The following is a 17,048-nucleotide window of genomic DNA, read 5'->3' as shown; positions in this document are numbered from 1 at the left end:
TAGCCGTTAAATCTGATATATCATGCTCAAGACGTCCTGATTTGGAAGAAGATATTTGCGAACTCTTATGGGCCGAAATTCCACTGAAAAATTCTGGATCGTACTTCCTAGGAGTATTCTACCGCCCTCCTTCAAGTGACATGAACTATCTAGAAGGCCTTAAAAGGTCACTAGAAAAAGTTACAGTGGTATCCGATCACACTAATGTTGTTCTTTTGGGTGACTTTAATTTTCCGGATATTGATTGGGACTTGATATGCCCTTCTCAACCAAATGTCTTATCAGACTATTTCTGCGATAATATCTATGGTTTCTCTCAATTGATCGACGAGCCTACGCGTCAAGATGCTATCCTAGACCTTGTGATATCTAATCGTCCAGAATCACTTAAAAACATCCAAATTTTGGACGGAATTGGCTCTTCAGACCACAATGTTGTCTCTCTCAAGTTGACATGCAAAGTCACTCGTCCATATCAACGACCAAAACAAATCTTTGACTACAAAAATGCTAATTGGGATAACTTTCGTCTTGAACTATCAAATATCCCATGGGACGCTATATTGAACGACAATGACACAATGGAAGAGGTTTGGTTAAATTGGAAGTCTGCATTCTTTAAAGCCATTGAAAACAACGTTCCTTCGAAGAAAATAAAATCAAGACAAAATGTGCCCTGGATCACTTCTGATATACGCAAGCTTTTCCACAAAAGAAAACGCCTTTGGAAGAAAGCCAAATCTACCCAGCTTGAAGTTGATTGGAATAAATATAAATCGTTAAGGAATAAAGTTAAATCGGAACTTAATAAGAGTTATTACCAACATGTTCACTCATTAATTGATTCCAAAAACCCTAAACGCTTCTGGTCTTTTATAAAATCCAAAACGAAAAACAAATCAATACCTGTCACTATGAAATGGTCGGATCGTGGTGTCACGGCTTCTACTGGTAAGGACAAAGCAGAGTTATTTTGCAAATTTTTCGCGTCGGTGTTTACCCGCCCTGACCCAGCTACCGATGTCGATGAGGATGCCCATTCACATGGTTCAGGCTTCGTTATACCAGATCTCATGTGCTCTAGTGCTAATGTGGGAGAGCTTTTGCTTACCCTTGATGTGAATAAAGCCACTGGCCCGGATGGTTTGTCTGCACGTTTGCTCCGGGAGGCAGCCTTTGTAATTTCTGATCCACTGTCAAAGTTATTCAATATGTCTCTGAATAGAGGAAAACTACCTCGTGACTGGAAGTCTGCCAACATCACCCCAGTTTACAAAAATGGTGGTAAAGAATATGTTTCTAACTATCGTCCAATTTCTCTAACATCGCTTGTAGTTAAGACCCTAGAGAAGCTAGTCACAAGACATATTATGGCTCATCTAGAAGATCATGACTTGTTAAGCCCTCATCAATATGGCTTTCGAGCTGGTTTTTCCTGCACATCCCAACTTATTCGCCTATTTCACTCCTGGGCATCAGCCTTAGATAAAAACAAAACATCAGATGTCGTCTTCTTGGACTTTGAGAAAGCGTTTGACTCAGTCCCACACAAACATCTCATCTCTAAGCTTGGCCGATATGGTATCAATGGTCAGATTCTCGAGTGGCTAGGTGATTTCCTGCAAGATCGTTTCCAACGTGTTGTTCTGGAAGGTGAAAGCTCAGACTGGTCCATGGTTTACTCTGGTGTCCCTCAGGGAAGTATTGTTGGGCCAATGTTGTTCTTGTTGTATGTCAACGATATACCTGAGAACTTATCGTGTTCAAGTGAAATGTTTGCCGATGATACTCTATTGTTTAACTCAGATCATCCATCATCTGTTCATCAACCTGTGTGTGAAAGCTTGTCTCAGATCGTAGACTGGTGTAAAAAGTGGCTTTTGAAACTTAAAGCAACTAAATCCAAATGTATGAAAATCACGAGATCTAGATCTGTAACACCTTGCTCGTACAACATCAATTCAATCCCACTGGAACAGGTTAAAACACACAAACATCTTGGAGTCATTATATCATCTGACTTATCTTGGAAACCGCATGTTCTCTCTGTTGCTGCTAAAGCAAATAAGATACTTGGCCTACTAAAGCGCACATTTGGGAAAAGCTCTGAAGCAATATCAATTGGATACAAGTCTATGGTTCGGCCAATTGTTGAGTATGCCTGTCCTGTGTGGAATCCACATCAACAATATCTTTCTGATAAGCTTGAAAGAGTGCAAAGGAATGCTTCCAGGTGGATCCTTGGTAGTTCTATCGACTATAGTGAACGTTTGAAGTATCTTGGCTGGCCAACACTCAACTCGCGTCGTGAATTTCTTAGTTTAGTGCAATTATTCAAATTCATTAATGGTTTTTCAAGAGTAGACTTATGTAATTACTTAACTTTCTCCAATAGTCGGACGAGATCTACCAACAACGTCAAAATCTGGACACCTTATGCTCGAACAAATATCCTCAAGAACTCTTTTTGGTATAAATATATAAAAATCTGGAATGACTTGCCAAGTGACATAGTTAGCTCTAGCTCTGCTAGTAAGTTTAAAAAAAAACTGAAAGAACACATTTTTAAATAATATCAATAATATTGCACCAATATCCATTTATCAATTAACTTGTTTTTTCAATAATTTTTACCTTTACATTTTAGTTTTATTTTTATTGCATATTGCTTTTATTCTGGGGGCTGCCGTCAATGAGAATTTAGTTCCTCTCTGGCTTGACCCTTTTTGCCTTTTTGCATCTCGATGTTATCTCTATTGTTATCTGTCTGTATTATTATTATTATTATTATTATCTTATTATTTAGGCAAATGAAGTTATTATAAATAAATAAATAAATAAATAAAAATGTACAGCATGGTTTTAGAGCCAAACGATCAACTGTTACTCAGTTGATAACAATCGTTCACGACCTAGCACAGACCATACAAGACAATAAATCTGTTCACGCTGCCATACTTGACTTTAGCAAAGCTTTTGACAAAGTACCGCATCAGCGTCTCCTTCATAAACTCGAGTACTAAGGTATCCGAGAGAATTTACTCAAGTGGTTTGAGTCATTCCTAACAGGACGCACCCAGTGAGTAATTTGTGATGGAAGTCGATCTAATCCCCTCATAGTGTCATCTGGTGCCCCACAGGGTACAGTGTTAGGCCCGTTATTATTTTTATTATACGTAAACGACTTGCCAGAGAACTTACAATCTTCTGTCAGACTTTTTGCTGACGACGCTCTCTTGTACGGCATCATTTCCAGAGAGGAAGATTGTAACAAACTCCAAGCTGATTTATTTGAACTGGAGTACTGGCAAGACAGATGGCAAATGAAGTTCAATCCAACTAAGTGTAAAGTAATATGTATTTCTACTAAGAAGTCATCCCCTCTGAAGAAATACGTGTTTTGTGGATCCGAACTAGGGGAGGTTGACTCTACATCCTATCTAGGAGTCACTTTGACAAAGAACCTGAAGTGGTCCCAGCATGTTTCGTCCATCTCTGGAAAGGCGAGCAAAGTTCTCGGTTTAATTAGTTAAAAGAAACTTTTGGAACTGCCCACGACCAGTGAAGGTAACTACTTATACAACTTTGATTCACCCAAAATTGGAGTATGGTTGTGAGGCCTGGGATCTCTATTTTAAAAGGACATTTCATCTCTAGAACGTGTGCAAATTAAAGCAGCACGGTTTTGTCTGGACAACCATCAACCTACAGCCAGTGTAACCGAGATGTTAAGCGACTTAGGATGGTCCAGCCTTGAAACAAGGAGAATAATAGCGAGATTAAATCTAATGTACAAAATATGCCATGGCAACGTCTACATTGACAAAAATAGTTATTTGTGCCCCTCTAAAATTTGCGAAGCCAGAACTCGTTCTAGTCATAATTACAAATTTTTGAATATAAAAGCCACAAAGAATGTATATTTTTACTCCTTCTTTCCACGCACCCTCAGGATATGGAACAAACTTGCGAGAGATATTTTTGAAAGCATCTCTTTAGAGCCTTTTAAAACTAAGATTTCTAAGTATTTTAACGAGAAACTTTAAACTGGTAGATATTATTTCTATTGTTGTTATTTTATACTTTTTGTATTTTTAACGACTTTACCGACGTATTTTAATGTAGATGTAGATGTAGATGTCCTACGAGAGATGCAGTACAGTTTTAAGAGTGGCTATCGATTGTGTACCAGATCCCTTTAGAGGACTCTATTAGAAACTTCGAAACGGTGCATTGTTCAAAGCCTAAAATCAAAAGTCGGACCCTTGTGCACAAACTCGTAGCACAAACTTGTGCACAAACTTGTAGTCAGGTAAAAAAATTTTTTTTTTTTTTTTTTGCATAAGAGTAAGCTATCGTCATCGGAACCTGCTTGACATTCTGAAACGTGAAAAGCTACTCCTCGACTCGGTGACAGCAATTACCCCGTCGTGGTTACGAATAATAACGACTTTGGAGTCAACTTAACTCTGTGAAAAATACACTGCGTGAAGTAGTACTTCAGGTTTTGCAGCGCTTCAGCTTCTTTAAAACCAGTTATCTCATTCGTCGATCGATTCGAAGCTCTAACACCCCCTGGGCAACCCCCGGGCAATTTAAACTTGTGAAGATTGGTTAATTCCAATTCCCAACCCCTTGGGACCAAGTAGTGTTCAAATGCCCCACCCAAGTGCCGGATTTGATGATCAATTTTTTTGCAAAAGGCAGGGTCGGCGACTGGCTTCCCCTCTCCCTTGCCAGGCAAGGTTCAAGTTCCCCACTTTCCGGGTACGGAAGACATTCAAATAGCCATGGGTTTCCGGGGGGGTGTTAAAGCTTCGAACTGATCATTACATCATGCGTCCGTAAGAAAACAGTTCTTACTATCGTAAACGGAAATTGTGCATATTAGAGCCCTTTTAGTCTAGGTCTGGGGAAAATTCAGAACGAAGGAGGTGCAACTTCTCCTTTATATGTGTTATCTGCAAGGGCTTGGGAAAAAATAATTCTGTCAATGCACTGTAACTTGCTGCATTCTAATCGGTAACCTCGCATTATTTGACTTTTCTACAAGATTTTTCCGGATGAGGATAGCCCCGAGAAGAAAAGGACTCCTGTCAGTAAAAGTGAACACAGTGGAAGTGATCATCAGAGTGAAACGAATTGACTAAGATTATAACTTCCTCTAGTCTACGTTTCCTAGACCCCAAATCGTAACACCTTAGGAACCTATAAAGAGCTATAAAATCGATAGGCTGAATTTTGAACTCTGTAATAATTAGTTTTAAGGCCCCTTCGGATTGTTTGCTTAGCTTTACCTTGTGACTGCTTAATACAATGTTTTTGGCACCAAACAGTTCTTTTCTGACAAAGCCTTGGGTCAGTACCGTGATTTTTCTTTGCCTCCATGTGAAATGTAAACAAAGTGTCAGAGGGTGAGACTTGATTGGTCAGTTGCTCCAGGAACAAGTGACTAAAGTATATCACAATGGTATAGCTGATGTGTGGACGTGAAACATGCAAACGTCTTCAAACTTTTTTCGTACACGTTTAGCTTTATCCCCGTAGCGTAGGCAAAAATAGATAAATAATAAAATAAATAAATAAACAGTTAATTAAACAGAAAAAAAAATTAAATATACTGCCAATTCTATGGAGATACGATTGTAAGTAAGATTCAACATCGACATGAATCTGAACGCTAACACATTTAGCTAACTTCCTGTAATTGTGATAGGAACAAGCCTAGAAAACATAAAAAGGTACCGTCATTACTATGGCCAACAGTGTCATAAGTGACTCGTGGCGAAAACCAATCACGACTCGCTCACCCGCGTATTCCCGCGCTTCAGACAGTTTGCCTGTTTCTACTTTAACTTTGACATCGGCCCTTTTTATAAGGTATTTTGTCTTTCTCTTGATCGGCCGTTGAGACTGTTTCTTTTTTCAGTTTTACGATACTCATTCGAAAGACATCCTAAGCGTATGGTAGAGTGACTGTATACTACACGCTCTTACCGTTAAAAATTGGATATTTTTGGCTACATGAGAGACATTCCTTGACTGTTTGCGCATGTAAAATCTCATCACTGTGTACTGACGATGATCAGGTGCTTTCCTATTTTCCAGTTCAATTCCACTAAGGGTCTCGCGGGGTACTCTGTGGCTCAGGGCTGGGTACATGACAGTTCTGCTTACACAAAGTACTTCTCCTCAAAATACTTTTCCCAAAGTACTCAGAAATTTGTGATGGTCATTCTAGTTGAAGTTTGGTGGAGACAGCCTAAGGTTTTTTAACCTCGAGAATGATGTTTAATGAGACTCAGGTGTTCGAAGGATTGACTGCTTGGTTTTCTACAAGTGTACCTGCAAGTTTGAAGTCTCTGTGGGGTAGGTCACACTGTATGTTTATGAGTGATATGCAAGGCAAGTTGGCGGGTTTTTCGATTTTTTATCTTTGTTTACTTGGTTCCAGTGAAGAGTGGGGGACTTCTCAGGAAAGAGTTCAATGATGTAGACTACATTTTCAGTAGCAATGCCTCTGCCAAAGATACTTTAAGGTGCGTTTAACATCAAGGTTTGGAAAGATTTCCATATAACCCCATACATTAATTATGCATTCCATTTCATAAAGACTAAATATAAAGGTTTCTTTGCAACACTCTATGTATAATTAATGTATGGGGTTATATGGAAATCTTGCCCAAGGTTTCTTTGGAAACACTGAAATTTGACTTGCTCGTACTATGCTTGTCTTGTTCTAATTATCTAAGGCTCAACTTTTAGGATGAATCACCTGCAAATCTTTCTTCATTTTGCAGGATTTTTAATTCAAACAGTGATGAGTTAACCATTTTTAATTCTTCACTAATTGAGGATGCTGTTAAAAATGGCAAAAGTGTTTTAAGTGGAAAATACTCAGGGGCTTATATTCTCATTCATCCCGCATATCAGGAAGGTAATCATTTTCAGCTCTTTCTAGGAATATGTTTTAAGTACTAGTGTTTGACAAATTAACTAACAGTACAGCAACTTAATAGAACTTTATTGCCTATCTAGAAAGGGCTCTTATGTCAGATCATTTATCATTTATCATTTAAAAAGGAGATATTACCTTTTACTCCCAAGATCTCTTTATCCAGAAATTTTTCTTATTACATTGCTAGCAGCACCCATGCCTGGGCAATTAGTATTTATAATGATCATCGATATATTTGTGTTATAATTTTCTCACTACACAATGGAATAAAATTTGAGGTCTTCTAAAAATTCTTTTAATTTTTTCAGAGATTGACAATTTTTGTAAAAACAAGTGCCCAAGACTGTACAGAAGCGACGTGAGGCATTCAGGAAGAAAAGATGACAAGAAAAGTGGTCTTGATGAAACTAAGGTAATCTACACAGCTGGTTCCAGATGAATGGATGCAAGAGTTTTTTTTTTAACCCTTTCACTCTCAAGATCTTATAAGTAATTCTTCTTACTGTCTGGTAAACAATCCTCATGATGTTGCTTTGGAGAATTTAGCTTTGGATCAACTACTAATTCCCTTATTTTCTTTGTACTCATTACTAGTCTGCTTAGTATTGTATTGATATTGTAAGGAGAAATTCTGTCTTGGTTATTCACGGGAGTTAAAGAGTTAAGTGGTATGTATACATTAGGAGTCATATTAGGAAATGACTTGCCAACTTTTAAATTGTCTGACTTTGCACCTTCTGTGTGTTGGCAGCAAGTTTTTTGGTATTTAAATCACAAATTGGTTCTTTATAAATTTTTCATGTATATAATGAACATTTTGTGAACTGATAGGATGTTAGTACTGGATATGTTTTGGATAGCTTAAATGACACAAAGAAATTGAAATTGCTAGTAAAGCTATTTTATTATCATCCCTATTTGAAGTAATGGGTGAATGAGATTAAGTGTGAGCAAAATTTAATGCAATCAGTCATGATACCATCTTGGCAGGTTTTTGATTGCATGGTTTCTCAGCACTACCCAGTAGTTCCCCTTTCTATGTTTGGATTAGTGAGGGAATAATTTAATACATATAGGAAAACCATTGCTAAATTATGTTACAAAACTAATGTGACTGTTGTAGGCTCCAATTAGACATCAACATGGAGAAAAAGTAGATGATTTAGTCATGCATCATCTCAAGCAGTTGTGCTTTTCCTGCACATTATGTTATTTGTCATCAATTGTAGATCAAGAAAAGTGCAGGGAAAGCTGGGATTCCTAATGACAATGAAGATTCAGATGAATGGGAATTTGAGGACAGGTCTGTGCCTGAAGTTCTTGAAAAAGTGGTAAGCATGTCTGGTTGTTTGCCATGTAACCTCAGAAACTATTTGGTGAACTTAACTTCATCTGAACAACAGATTTGACCACAGTAATTTACCACTCAGTTAACCAATCAAAATAAACTGACTTTGTGCACATTGAAGTTATTGAGGAAAATATCATGCAAATCACACCTGGACCATATCAGATCAACTGATTTAACTGTACTTTATGAAGTTAGAGAGAATTAGGTCCCTGTATCTTGATCTCACTTTTCTCTGGCATCCAGCCCTCACTCGAATTTGTTTAAAATGGGTTAAAATCAGAGATATGTGCAAAGAAACATTTTTTTTTTTAGATCTGGAGTAACTTACAGTACAGTTGGTGATAACCTCATGCAATAAATTCAAATATCACTCTCCTCTATTACCTCCTCTCATCGCATAATAATAATAATAACAATAATAATAAAAGTCTATTCAAGGTTTTAAACCAATGTTTAAACTTACAAGATCCATTTTAAATAAGATAAAACTATCTAGTAAGTGTTAATTACAATCTATTTAGAATCAGAAAGACATCTAGGCAAAGCATTTCTTAAACCTCTCTGTGTTATCACATGGGATCTGGTAAGGATGCAACCTACTGCGTAGAGCCCTGTTCTTAAGTGGGGAGAGAAGATCCTGCAAGGGATGCAAAGAAGTACCCGTAATACTTTTCCAGAGCCTTACATCCCTGTCTATGATAACCTGTCGAATTGATGACTCGTGTTGAATCTACCCCAAATTGAAAGGCCCTTTTCAGTAGCCTATCAATCTGGATAAAGTACTCAGGGTGTAAGCAGCAACACCCCAAACTCTAATACAGTAAGTAAAAAGTGACACAATGAGACACCTGAAGAGGTAATCAAGATCAGATACACTAAAACCATTTCTTTTACACACTCTAAGGATATGCATACGTTTCAGAGCTCTTTCCATCAAACTATCAAAATGCTTATCCCATTTGGTAGGACTATCATGAAAAGTCACTCTCAGAAGCTTCAAATATGACACATGTTCAATTATAGTAACAATTGGCTCAGGAGGGGGTAAGGTTGTTCTTCCTTTTATGACTAGTTCCTTGGTCTTACTAAAGTTAAGTTTCATCAAATTTTCCTCTGCCCAGACTTTAATATTCTCTACCTCCTATACAAACCCATTCTTACTCTCTCAACAAATACCTCTAATCTGAACACTGTAGAGAACATTGATTTAAGATCTTTTGTGAAAATGGGCTTCAGAGAGACGTCGTCAGTTTTATTGTCTTGTAGAAGAGGAATATAGCAGAACGGATTGGTGATGATCACTCAGACACATGGGATTTCAAAGATGACTCAAATACCTCCCTTACCAGTAGGAAAACACAGATACAGCCTAAGGATGTAAGGAAACATATATTTACTATAGGTTGTCACCCTTTTCATGAAAATGACAGTCCACTTTACTATTACAATTTATATCAACATGCTTGAATAAATGCTATTTATTATGTCTGTATATAATTTATATAGGTTAAATCTGGTTAGCTGGATCATTATAGCAGTATAACTCTTTCAAACTATGTGAAGTCCCAGCAATAGTCTGCCTGGAATGTGATGGTTGATTTCTTGAGAGAAAATTAGAAATTGACAAGCTGGATAAAAAACTCTTCTCTTGAGGGAAAACCACCATATGCAGTATGATTACCACTTGACATTTTTAAGGTATAAATCATAAGAAATTGGAACCAGTGTGTAGATACTAAGCATTTAAATTTCACCTGAAAGTTTGAAGTGCTTTTGGAGACATAGCCAAGAGTAAAGATGACCTCTTGGGTAAACAGATATAACGTTGACATAATCATAATATCTGAAACATTGGCTGGTTTGATTTATACCTTGCAGATTGAAAGTTTTCTAGAGGAGAATAGGACTATAGAGCAAGAAACATCTGATGAATGGGATTTCAAGGATGATCCTTACCTTCACAGTAAAAACTTAAAGGATGCTAAGAACAAAACTGTGCAGAGAGACAGAAGAGACTCAAAAGTGTATAGATCACCACATTCAAATTTTGTTCCTGTTCCTCAGAAACAGCCATGCATCGATACACAACCAAACAGAACAAATGAAGATGTTTGGAATTTGTCTAATAATCCAAGTGCAACATTTTCAATTAGTGACAGGCCTTGTAATAATAATAATCAAGCTGACCAGAAGCAACAAGGCCAGAGTGGATACAACTCAAAGAAACTAACAGAGCAAGACAGAGAGCAGCAAATGCACAGTGGTGACTGTCAGGAAATGTACTCATCACATTCACAAGATGGCGAGCAAAGGGAGAGCTTTCTAGATGACACTAAGTTAAAATATAAAGTTTCACCTGATAAAGGCTTTAGACCCCGCTTTCTCAGCAGTATGGATGATGGTAAGTTGGATTATTGACAGAAGAGATCTTTGCTTAGTTAAACTTTATTAAAAGGGGTCCGTAGGAGAAGATCAAATTTCCAATTAGGAATTGGTGGTAATTCTGTAGATTTTGTGATTTTGTGGAAAGCCACACATGGCTGTGAAGCTATTTCCCTACAATGATACCCTTAAAAAGATTAAAGGAAACCACCATGCACTGATAAATGAGCAATTAGGAATTTGTCTCATTAGTTAGAGTCACTATCAGTTCTATAGTGCCACTATTTGCCAAAAAGATGGAAGACTTTTTAGTCAGTTCAATGGCAGGTTATTCCTGGATCAGCAATGGGGGGCTTCCTTTATATGGTTCTTACATGGGACAGCTTCACTCTCCCAAGAAGTTTCCTGATGAGAGCAGTGAGGAATAAGTAACTAAAGCAAGGAAATCTAGACATTTCAATCAGTATTAATCACGAATTTACCAACCAGAAACAGGGGGAAGCTAGATGTGTAACCCCATGTGACCACAAGAAGTGGTGGTATTTTAACGGTGTTCTTATCATTGTTGGCTAAAATCCAGTGCATGTATAGACTAATACTATTGTAGAAACTAAATAGGTGAAAGAAGCAAGGAGTTTCTTTCTCTCCCCACATTTTGGAAACAAAACTACCACAGACTCTGCATTTGCAGGAGAGGAAGAAATGTATTACTTTTAATTTAAGTTTTATCATGTTTTTCTATCAGGCTTTGTCCATATTGATGACATCACACTGCCAGATGCTCCTATATATGACTTCATTCCAAATCATGCTGGCTGCAGAGTGGATGCTAAATAGACAATCCCAAAGCACTCTCTAAAAGTTTTAAATTTAAATCATTGCTTTAAGCTGTAGTTGTTTTTTTATTGGAAACAATTTGAAAATATCTTGAAGAAGTTTATCATTTTTATAAAGGTCTGGAGTGTATTTGAAGCCCCATTTTATAAGATTTTTTGAGGGTTTATTTGATATTCAAGATGGTGCTAAGATGTACAATTTTTATTGCATTGAAATAAAATATTTTTTGCATCAAGCCTTGCACAGCTCTTTGGTATTTTCCAAGAATGTGAATTGAATCTGTGGATGTCAACTTAAAATAAAACAAATGAAAAAAGTAGTCACACTTCTTGATGAATTACAACTTTCTTGTTCCAACTTGAATAAAAAAAGGAAAATTTTTTCACTGTAGAACTGTAGTTGTTCAGTGTGCACTCATCTTTTGTATGCAACCATGCCCTATCTAGGTTGAAACATAATTTCAACACTTAGTGGTCATGTGATGTAATGCTTTTGGACTTCTGAGTTTGGTTTTAACAAAATGCCATTCCAAGGTTCAGGATAAAACTTGTGCTTTTATTTCGTGCTTGGGAATACATAACCAATATCAGATATGTAAAACACACTGCATGTAACTGAAAAGCACAATAACTGTTCTGTCTTAACACATAATACACCCTTCTGAAACTAAATTGCACTCTTTAAATTATCTTTACTACAAAAAAATGAATGACTCAACATTGAGATTGCCAGAAACAGCAAAGCAAACTTAGGACCAGCTTGTCTGTTTCAGGCGTTCAGTTAGTAAAACAGAGTGAAATGGTAAATGGTGTGTTAAAGGCCCCATTGCAAAAATGAGGGAAATTTGGGTTGTCTCACAGAGAACACTCATGGTGCAATTGCAACCCAAACCTCCTTGGTTTTTTCACTTGTCTCCTACTATGTTTACTATTGCACTTTTTTATTACTAACTGAATGCCTGGAAAAGGCTAAGGATCAGCCAGTATTAGAAAAATAGAGGTTTCTAAATAAGACAACAATCTACTTTAGTAGTCAAGGTTAATGTATTTTTTCTTTGCAAATGGAAAAATAAATGTCATTGAATAAGATAAGGGGACAACTTGCTCTATGTACCCAGGCCAATCAGAAAGATATATTTTAACACTTGTCACATTGCCTCTGAAAATAATGTTCAGTTCCGTCTTTCAAACTGTCCAGGGCAAACTATTATCAATTTTTGGCTCCTTCATTTCCTCTGAATCTTGTTCTCTTCTCTTGAGAACGCATCACATTCATGCTGAACACATAATTCACACACTATATGACTGTAATGTGCATACAGCTGTTTCCTTAACAAGTTTGCAGTTGAGTTGCTGCTTCACAAAGCAGTTTACTTTGGTGGTGGATCCCTTTTTAAATGCTCGTATTCAACTAAGGCCTCATATAACTGCCTTCGTAATGTAGAGACCTTTTCTTCTTGTCTCTTGACATCTGCTTCTGTGATGGTGAATGGAGTACATAGAGGTTGCTCAGCATTTAGCCACACCTCTGGGTGCTTTTCCAGAGCTATGGCAGACCTGTCTTGCCCTTTTACACTTGCTTTGTTGTGCAAATTTGTCACCAAAGAATGAATTAAGTTCTTTTGGCTTATTCCAGGGCCAACACTCTTAATTTGATCTGGCAAGCGAAAACACTTGAGCATATCCTGTTCCAATGAACTCACTGAAATCCCTTGTAGACGTTTTTCCCAAAACAGTTGCTTTGGTTTATCCTTGTCAGTTCTAGCATTTACTGCCTCATGTTTACGCTTCTTCTCTTTTGGAGCTGCCACTGCCATGGAAGGGTAATACGTAACTTGTTGCCCTGAAAATGATTTGGCATATTGACGCACAGGAGCAGGAATTATACCTCGATTCAAATCTCTCCCAAAGCTTTGATCTCTTTCTCCTTGTCTCCTCTTACTCCGCCTATTGAAAGTACCACTTCTAAAGTCAAAATTTCCAAGGTCCAATTCTGGAAGATGTTGTTCTAGTTGAGGCTTGGAACGGATTTTCTTACCATCTGGACTATTCAAAAGAAAAGCAGAAAAATGTTACAATAATATCCTAATATTATCATATCTGCTAAACAAAAAGATTCTGTGTTACTCTGCACCTAGTCACAACATGATACCACTGCGACTAATCAAAGCATCGGCAGCTGTGATAGCTGAGCCCATTGCTCACATGTTTAATGCCTCAATTGCTCAAGGTTGCTATGCGAGTGTATGGAAAATGGGGCAGGTGACACCACTGTTTAAGAAGGGTGATGAATTTAAAAAAGAAAATTATAGGCCTGTCACAGTCCTACCTGTACTCAAAAATATATAAGAGAAGCTGCTAATAGCACAGCTGGGAGACTTTTATCAAGCGATTCTGTCAGATTCCATCAGCTCTTACAGAAAGTTCTACAGTTGCGAGACGGCACTGTTAAAGTTAATTGAGGACTGGAGGGCTATGCTCGATAAAGGGGAATTAGTTGCGGTAGTCTTAATGGATCTTTCTGAGGCTTTCGATATTATTCAACACAATCTACTTTTAGCAAAACTCAAAGCTTATGGTGTGGGAGAGAGAAGTTTAGCACTCTTCAAGGATTATTTTTCGGGGAGACAGCAGAGTCAAGATTGGGGACACCTTTTCCAGTTGGAAAGATGTTAAAAGAGGAGTTCCGCAAGGAAGTGTTTTGGGGCCTGTGTTTTTTAATATATTCATCAACGACTTGTTTTACTCGGTTATGCAAGGTAAATTTCACGCATATGCGGACGATCATCAGTTATACTCTTCTGATGTCGACCCAGTAGCTCTAAAGAACTGTATTTGTCGGGAAGTGAGAGTTGAAAATAAGTGGTATCGCAGCAATGGAATGATTGTAAATGAGTCAAAACACCAGGCTATAGTCTTGGGAAAAACAGGCCACTCCTTCTCTTTTCCTTTAAAAGATTCTTTGGATATATTTGGAATAAATATTGACAATAGGTTGCATTTTGATAATTATATATCAACTATTTGTAAGAAGATACATGGCCAGTTCAATGTAATGCTAAGATTTCGTAAACTTATCTCTAAAGATACTCTACTAAGATTGTACAAGGCTTTTATTATGCCACATTTTAACTATTGTTCGTCTGTATGGCACTTTTGTGGTGCGCGTAGTACTGAGAAGATAAATACTTTAAATAAGCGAATTCTTAGAGTTATCTTGCAGGATTATAATTCTCCCTGACTCTCTACTTAGCAAAGTTAACTCCAAATCTCTGTATAAAAGACGCCTTCAGACTTTCTTAATTATATTGTACAAGAGCTTGTTTTTTAACTGCTATCCAGGCTAACTGAGGAATATGTTTAGTTTCGGTCTGTATCCTATAATCTACAAAGAAATTATATTTTGTCTCTACCATCTACAAAAACTACTACTTATGGTCTTCACTCCTTTTCATATATGGCTTCAAAACTATGGAACTCTCTTCCGGACTCTTTTAGAATGTCTGACTTTTCTGATTTCAAGCGCAAGATTCTACAGTATGACTCTTTCTCATAGTTAAATTTTAGAATGTTACAATTTTACATTTTACATTTTAGTAGTATTTAGAATTATGCTTGTAACCCGAAGATACTAGCTTATCCTTTAGCTACTCCAAATTCAAGATTAAATAAAGTATATGTATGTATGTATGTACCTGTTCAGCATTAGATCCCAGATGACATCAAAATGTGGTAAGAACAAAGAAAGGATGGCAGATGAAGCACAGCTGAGAAATTTTCAAGATTTCAAAAGGAAATTTGCCATTCAAGTTGAAGCTTTGTGATCAATCTCTGTTGAATTATTTTAATCCATTATTTGACCAAAAACAAAAGGTGTTAAGATTTTTTTCTTCTGCTGTTTGAATTTCTACATTTTGGGATCTCTTATTCCTTTCAGCCCATTTAAAGATAGCAAAAAGAAGAAACCCCATACGATTAAGCTGATATTATGTGTGTACTCATGGAGACATTCATCCATCTGAGATCAATGTGGATAACATTTTTTTTACTCAAGCCAGGTGGCCCATCAAGCCAAAGTTTATCCTGGTTTCCAAGCATGAAATGACTAAGAGTATTACTAGTTCCCCCTGGAAGGGATGCCAGTCCCAGCATTTGATCAGGCTTTCCTGACTATTTGCTAGAACTAATTTATACTCCTGGGTGGCATTATGGCACTAAGAGAATATGCATAATAAGAGGAGCAGGGACGGCACAGTAGTGAGAGCACTTGCCTCCCACAGCTGTGACCCAGGTTTGATTCCCAGATCTGGTGTCACATGTGGGTTGAGCTTGTTGTTGGTTCTCGTCCTTGCTGCGAGGGTTTTACTCTGGGTCCTCTGGTTTTCCTCCCTCCCTAAAAGCCAACATTCCAAATTCCAATTTGATCTGGAAACAGTGGACAAGAAGAGCCACCCAGTGGAATGTCCATTGCTAAATTATTTAGTATTATTTATTATCAATGACCCCACCAGGTCTCAAACTCAGATCTCTTGACTTAGAATTCAGGACAGTAACCACAAGGCCACAATGTCTACCCATGTGATCATTGTAGTGAAGGCAAAACTTCCAATGTAACATTAGAATTTATCCACAATTTTACAGATTTGACCTGAGACTTGATAATTTACTTTCATTCACACATGAATGAAAGATCTATTAAAAGTTTGGTAAATGATCACGAGAGTGTGTATTTATGTATTTCACTTAATTAACATCTTCTATGATAAAAAGGGTGCTGTTTTTTTCTTGAATATGTATGCAAGCTGAAAATTTATCCGCTTTTACATAGTTGGTATGCTATTATTACATAAGTAGTAAAATTAACATCACAAACTCACTTTCCTCTCGAACAGCAATTCCTAGAGATAATTTCTTTCTCTAAAACTTGAGATTTGGGTAAAGGATCGTCGGAATCATGTGGAAAAAATAACTGTGTACCCATTTACTAACTTAGGCGGATGTTTCTCATTATCAACACATGTGAAGGTCCCCACACCGTCTTTTGTCACCGGTACCCTGAATTTTTAAGTGATCAGTAGTGATAAAAATCTAAGAATCAAGCGTCTTGTCTCCCCAGAAAACGGACAAAAACCCATTAGTAAAGACTTCAAGGCACTGTATGGCACTCGCCAGATGAAAAAGAGCGTTAAGAGAAATCAAACCGTGAAGGATTTCTTCTCAAACAAAGTTATCACGTTCCAACATTCATGTACCTGTAATAGTAAACGTCGCTTCTCCCAGCTGATAAACCTGACTTCCTCATCACAATTTCGCGCTGCCAGCCGTTGGGAAGACTAGGACACTCCGTTCTCGATTTCTCATCCATATTTGACATAACAAAAACCAAAACAGTAAGAAAATTGGAAACTCAAATCAAAATGGCGGATTTTCTACTCTATCTTTGTCCCCAGATTTCGTTCGTTCCCGATAAATCAGAGGACGAGCTACCCTGGAAACGACGTTGCTTGTTTCCTGAATTCCA

General features: G+C 37.4%; 2 protein-coding genes across 2 annotated transcripts; one reads left to right on the top strand and one right to left on the bottom strand.

The window, feature by feature from the left end:
* Positions 1 to 6,139: 6,139 nt before the first annotated feature.
* LOC111324659 (uncharacterized) lies at positions 6,140 to 11,763 on the top strand. Its single transcript, XM_022928275.2, has 8 exons — positions 6,140 to 6,369; positions 6,455 to 6,539; positions 6,801 to 6,937; positions 7,267 to 7,370; positions 8,188 to 8,289; positions 9,576 to 9,686; positions 10,188 to 10,710; positions 11,437 to 11,763. The coding sequence occupies exons 1-8, from the start codon at positions 6,285 to 6,287 to the stop codon at positions 11,526 to 11,528; spliced, it is 1,239 nt and encodes a 412-aa protein (XP_022784010.2). The 5' UTR covers positions 6,140 to 6,284; the 3' UTR covers positions 11,529 to 11,763.
* A 299-nt stretch (positions 11,764 to 12,062) lies between these two features.
* LOC111324669 (methyl-CpG-binding domain protein 3) lies at positions 12,063 to 17,043 on the bottom strand. The gene is made up of 2 exons (XM_022928284.2): positions 16,780 to 17,043; positions 12,063 to 13,573 (listed from the first exon to the last, which is right to left on the bottom strand). Exons 1-2 carry the CDS (start codon positions 16,899 to 16,901, stop codon positions 12,898 to 12,900), a joined length of 798 nt encoding a protein of 265 aa, XP_022784019.2. The 5' UTR covers positions 16,902 to 17,043; the 3' UTR covers positions 12,063 to 12,897.
* Positions 17,044 to 17,048: the final 5 nt, after the last annotated feature.

This window comes from Stylophora pistillata, chromosome 4 (genome assembly GCF_964205215.1).
Source record: "Stylophora pistillata chromosome 4, jaStyPist1.2, whole genome shotgun sequence".
NCBI classification, from domain to species: domain Eukaryota; kingdom Metazoa; phylum Cnidaria; class Anthozoa; order Scleractinia; family Pocilloporidae; genus Stylophora; species Stylophora pistillata.
The sequence above is the reverse complement of the archived record's forward strand: the minus strand, read 5'-3'. Positions and strand labels throughout refer to the sequence as shown.

Bases quoted from the DNA above. Each gene is read 5' to 3' on its own strand.
- LOC111324669 (XM_022928284.2), bottom strand. From the start codon at position 16,901: ATGTCAAATATGGATGAGAAATCGAGAACGGAGTGTCCTAGTCTTCCC. The intron at 13,574-16,779 runs GTACATGAATGT...TCTTTTGAATAG, and splicing joins AGCGACGTTTACTATTACAG to TCCAGATGGTAAGAAAATCC.
- LOC111324659 (XM_022928275.2), top strand. From the start codon at position 6,285: ATGATGTTTAATGAGACTCAGGTGTTCGAAGGATTGACTGCTTGGTTT. The intron at 6,370-6,454 runs GTAGGTCACACT...ACTTGGTTCCAG, and splicing joins AAGTTTGAAGTCTCTGTGGG to TGAAGAGTGGGGGACTTCTC. The intron at 9,687-10,187 runs GTAAGGAAACAT...TATACCTTGCAG, and splicing joins CACAGATACAGCCTAAGGAT to ATTGAAAGTTTTCTAGAGGA.